General features: G+C 46.6%; 1 protein-coding gene across 1 annotated transcript in view; it reads right to left on the bottom strand.

Annotated features, from left to right (window-relative positions):
- CUNH12orf45 (chromosome unknown C12orf45 homolog) overlaps positions 1–2,066 on the bottom strand; it is a 13,083-nt gene extending 11,017 nt beyond the window's left edge. Inside the window, exon 1 of the mRNA XM_014520244.1 lies at positions 1,916–2,066. Coding sequence (XP_014375730.1) covers positions 1,916–2,066 — 151 coding nt within the window. The remainder of the gene's footprint in view (positions 1–1,915) is intronic.
- Positions 2,067–5,398: the final 3,332 nt, after the last annotated feature.

Raw genomic sequence — 5,398 nt, 5'->3', positions numbered from 1 at the left:
CCCCAAACCCCTTTTATGCGCGTAGAAAGCCAATCGCTAGCCGCCACGTGGGAATAATTTAGAACTGGCCAATAGTGGGACACAAATTTGCATGCGGGTGGTGGGAACTCCTTTGCACCGGGGTTTTCTCTTTGCAACGGAGAAATGCACCCTGCAAAGAAAGCTCCTCGTGGCGGGAAATAATTTAGCAGTGCAGAAGCGCACACACACAAAATCACACCCTTGGGTTGTGACACTAATGTGATTATTTATTTATCTTATTGGAGAAAGCAGATGTTTTACAGCTCCAAATTCAAGTTTTCTACCAAGATTTCATGAAAAAGTAGTGGCAAATCAACAAATGGTTACATTGTGCACAAAGACTGGGAAAGCTTGTAAATGGTAATTGTCACAACCCAAGGGCGTGACTTTGTTTGTGTGTGCTTTGGCACTGCTAAATTATTTCCCGCCACCAGGAGCTTTCTTTGCAGGGTGCATTTCTTAGTTGCAAAGAGAAATGCACGGTGCAAAGGAGATCCCGCCATTCGCATGCAAATTTGTGTCCCACTATTGGCCAGTTCTAAATTATTCCCACGTGGCGGCTAGTGATTGGCTTGCTAGCCGTATAAGAGGCTTGAGCGGTTTCCGCCCAAGTCGGAGAACTCCAAGGAGAACCCCCGTAAGGGAGGACTCCACAACCATCTGGAGGAGGAGAACTTCACATCTCGTGAAGATCTCCAAGCGCTGTGGAGCCTATCGGACCCAGCGTATACCTTGAGAAGGCTACAGGGGTCTGATCAACCTCTGGCCTCTCCCCGTCGCCGAACAATCCCTCGACAAACCCCTTCCCTGCGCGCAAGTTCCACGGAGCCTAGCAAACTTCGTGTGAGTGTATCCAGAGTTCTACCCGGGTTTGAGTCCTGCAGGTTTATCTTCCCGTCGCCGAAAACCCATTGCGACGTACTCTCGTGTTTTGCATCTTCCCGTCGCCGAAAACCCCCTGCAACGTACTCTCGTGCCCTGCAGGTTCCAGTTTTGTTTTGTAACTGCAACTCAAGCAAGTTTTCCTGCCTGCACCGCAACCATCTTCGGTGTAAGTAAAATAATCTTTAATCAACCGCTAAGCGTCCGTGCCTAATTCTAGCTCGCTGGCCTGCATTCCCCGACCCGGCGTGTCCGGGCTGCTGGCCACAGCCCGCCGCGCACAGGCCCCCGAGGGCCTCGGACTGCTCCCGGCCCGCACAGTAACAATGCAATTTATCTAGTCTAACATAACATCAAACTAAGCAAATAAAGATTAGACCCTTCTGCAGGTAGGAAAGGCCATCAAAGTATCTTGAATGCAGCAGGCAGTCTAATTTCTATCAAAGCCATGCCCACAAATAGAAAGCAACATCTAACCTCTTAGATTAATATACGTCAATAAGTGGCATTTATGGGGAGGGAAGACAATATACGCAGAAAATAGAAAAAAAAGGTCTGAATTTAAGCTATACTTTGGCATGAAAAATGAGTACTCGGACTAAGCAAGAAGGTAATTGTGCTGGAGTGCCTCGCAGCCAGGTGTCTAGCCACTATTCTTGAAACCTTCCTGATGTTAATTATAATAATCTGGCAGATACACTCAAGATGAAATTTTAGCCCCCGAGGTAACTCAATTATCTTTTGGAAAGCAACTCATGTACTTGTTGCTGGCCAGCCTGTTACTCAAGTTTTGTTCTGCAGGTATTCGCTGCTGTTTAACTACTGCAATTTATGCCTTGAAAACTGTAATTTTACATGGATTGGATAGCTCAAGCAGTATATGTAACAGGATGTGGACATTTCACTTCTAGATCACTTATTTCAGTCCAGTCCCATACAGAATTGACGAACTGTAGTTATCCTATAAAGGTTAATTTGGACACTGAATTCTCTTGTCTCCCTTTAAGGTCACTCTCAAAGTCAGAAAATGGATAAAGCAGGAAAAAGTTTCCACTAGCAGTGTTCACGCTTAGTGAAATGTATTCCTCAATTCTGCAGTCACTGGATTTGTTATCAAATTCACCCCTTTCCACCTGACTGTGTTCCAGTATCTCAACTTTCATTAACAAAGAATAGAATCATTATATTGTTTCTCATGTTTGCAAAACCAACTTTAGTAAAATGAACCAAATATGAGACTTTCTGAATGAATGGGACTTTGTGGAATAATATTATGTAGCTTTTAAATAGTGCTTTTCATCAGCAGATCTCCAAGCTTTTTTTCAGAGATCCAGTATCATCACCCCTGTTTTAGAGGCAAGGAAAGTGAAGCACCAAGGAACGAAATGGCTTGCTCATGGTTGCCTGGAAGGTAACAAACACAATCCAATCCAGGTTTCTCTTTAGTGCCAGTCCAATATTTTAACTTCTATAGACAATATCACCTAGTGAAAGATTAGCTCTAAAAGGAGCTCAATGGAGTGTCGATTCTGAGAACTAAGGATGACAACATAAAATATCAATGCTTAAACTACTGCAGTGCAGATTGTCCTGATCCCCAAACCAGATCACCCATTCCTAACTTAATTAACAGTATTGTTATGTCTATGAATTAATCCAGTATTTTCAGGTTGAGTTTTAGGAACAACCCGGTTTTCCCCTGAACACAGTTCAATAACTACAGATAAAGTCCTTGCATTGCTGTTGTCTTAAAAAAATTCCACAAGAGAATCAAATAACCAAGGCAAAAAATCAAAGGGTTATACGCAGTAAAGATACTGGGGGGAAAAAGAAATAAAGCAGTATCTGTACCTCAGATAATTTTGCCCACGTCTCACCATATTGTCCTCGGCCTAAAATTCTACATCAATGCCTATAAAAATAAATATTTTAGTTAAATGGAAACCTGTTTGCAGGTTTAAAGACTGACAGGCCCTTATGAAAAGGCCAGATTTGGATTGAGGTTCTAGATTCAAATGTTTTGACATGTAAAACCTTGGATCCAAACCAGCTTGGTTTTAGAGGTTTAAAACTTAAACTGTCCTAATTTTTCAAAGGATGTGGGAACCCATACTGTAAGGCTTAGCAGGTCCAAGATCTAACTGTGACATGTAGGTAGATTCTTTGTTCCCATATAGAGAAGTCAAACTCAGTAGTGTGGGAGTGCTGTACTTGTAGAGGTTTCCCTCACTTGATGCAGGTTCCGCATGTGTGAATTTGCTCTTATGCAATGATCCTTTTTTACACCAAAAATTCATAGTTTCATAGTGCTTAGGGTCAGAAGGGACCTAAATAGATCATCAGGTTCGACCCCCTGCCCTGGGCAGGAACAGGTGCTGGGGTCATATCACCCCAGCCAAATATCTGTCCAGCCTCCTCTTGAAGACCCCCAAGGTAGGAGAGAGCACCACCTCACTTGGGAGCCCATTCCAGAGCCTGGCAGCCCTAACTGTAAAGTAATGTCTCCTGATGCCCAGCCTGAATCTTCTCTCTAACAATTTGTGGCTGTTATTCCTAGTCACCCCCGGTGGTGCCCGGGGGAACAGAGCCTCCCCCAACTCCCACTGGTCCCCACCGGTGAGTTTGTAAACGGCCACCAGATCCCCTCTCAGCCTTATCTTGCGGAGGCTGAATAGGTTCAGGCCCTTCAACCTCTCTTTGTAGGGCCTGCCCTGTTGCCCCTTGACCATGCGAGTGGCCCTCCTTTGGACCCACTCAATGCTAGCCACATCTCTCTTGAAGTGCGACGCCCAGAACTGGACACAGTACTCCAAATGCAGCCTGACCAATGCCACATAGAGGGGAAGGATCACCTCCCTGGACCTGATTGTGATGCATCTGTATATGCACAAGGTGTGGGTAGCCTTCCTGACCGCTTCCTTGCATTGGCAGCTCATGTACATCCTGGAGTCAACAATGACTCCAAGATCCCTTTCTGCCACCATGTTGACAAGAAGGGAGTTCCCCAGCCCATAGGTGTGTTGCTGGTTCCTTCTCCCTAGATGTAGTACCTTGCACTTATTCGCATTGAATTCCATCCCATTCTCACCCGTCCACCTCTGTAACCTGTCTAGATCTAGCTGGATTCTGTCCCTCCCCTCCAGCGTGCCCACCTCACCCCACATCTTGGTGTCGTCAGCGAATTTGGACGGCGTGCATTCCACACCCACATCCAGATCGCTGATAAAGATGTTGAACAGTACTGGCCGCAGGACTGAGCCCCAGGGAACCCCACTGCCCACATCCCTCTGGGTCGAAAATGACCCATCCACCACCACTCTCTGGGTGTGACCATCTAGCCAATTTGCCACCCATCTGACTGTGTAGGCATCAATGCTGTAGTCACCTAGTTTATTTTGAGAGGCCGTGGTGGGAAACAGTGTCAAAGGTCTTTTTAAAGTCCAGGGACTTTGTAACCTGATCATAAAAAGAAACTAGGTTAGTCAGGCAGGACCTGCCCTCAATGAACTCATGTTGGTTGCCCCTGAGCATTACCTCCCCTGCTGGGCCCTTGCAGATGTGCTCCTTGATAATTTTCTATATTTGGTATATGTGAGGTAAATTCACTCTTATGTGATGGGTGTAGTGGAAGCCTGCAGTCAGCTGCTTTGTGCAGTGCATTGTGGGAGTGATGTGCACCAAAATATAGTCTCCTGTGTGGATCTGTGCTCCTTGCTTGTGCCTGCCACATGCATTTCTGTAGTTGCCATCCCCATTATGATAGTGCCCTGTGCTTGTGTGTACCTTCTGGTGTTGGTGAGTACCAAAATTGTCTTGTAAAAGTGGTAGAAATGGGTCTGGGGATCAGTACAGTTGAGGTCTTGGAATGTATCCCTATCTGTTACATTGTAAAGTGGGTTCCCTTTATGCAAATTCGAGTTATGCGCCGTTTTCTTGGCACGTGTGCACAACATAAACCAAGGGAAACCTGTACATTTATACATAGTTTTAATATTTGTACAGCACATGGAAAATATATCTGTCCAGTACTACTGCTGATATTGTTGTTTTAGACTCCGTTAAAGAAGTGCTTTTTGTGTGTGAGAGAGAGAGTTTTCACCCTGCTGCCTACTCCTTTCAGCAGGTGCCCCTAGTTCTGGCCTGCCTGGCAGACAGCAGGTCTGGCTTCACTTGGGCTGCACCGGGGGTGATCTGCTGGCCCTCGCGTCACAAAAGCTTTAGGTGGGAGGGCTTTGAACCAAAAAAAAGAAAAGAAAAGAAACCCCCCCAACATTAAGGACCACAGAAAACTCCGTGTCAAGAGAAAGCTCATGACTTCAACCGGTGACTGGAGTCGACTCCCGCCCCCGCGAGGCTGTGAGGAGCGGACGGGAAGCCCCATCCCTCCAGCACAGCTGTCCAGCCCCGGCGCCCCGTCCCCCAGTGACGTCAAAGCGGCCGGGGATTCCCGGCGCGCGACAGCTGCAGGCCCCCCCCGCGGGGCACGGCCACGCGG

Source organism: Alligator sinensis, unplaced genomic scaffold, assembly GCF_000455745.1.
Source record: "Alligator sinensis unplaced genomic scaffold, ASM45574v1 scaffold267_1, whole genome shotgun sequence".
NCBI lineage: Eukaryota > Metazoa > Chordata > Crocodylia > Alligatoridae > Alligator > Alligator sinensis.
The sequence above is the reverse complement of the archived record's forward strand: the minus strand, read 5'-3'. Positions and strand labels throughout refer to the sequence as shown.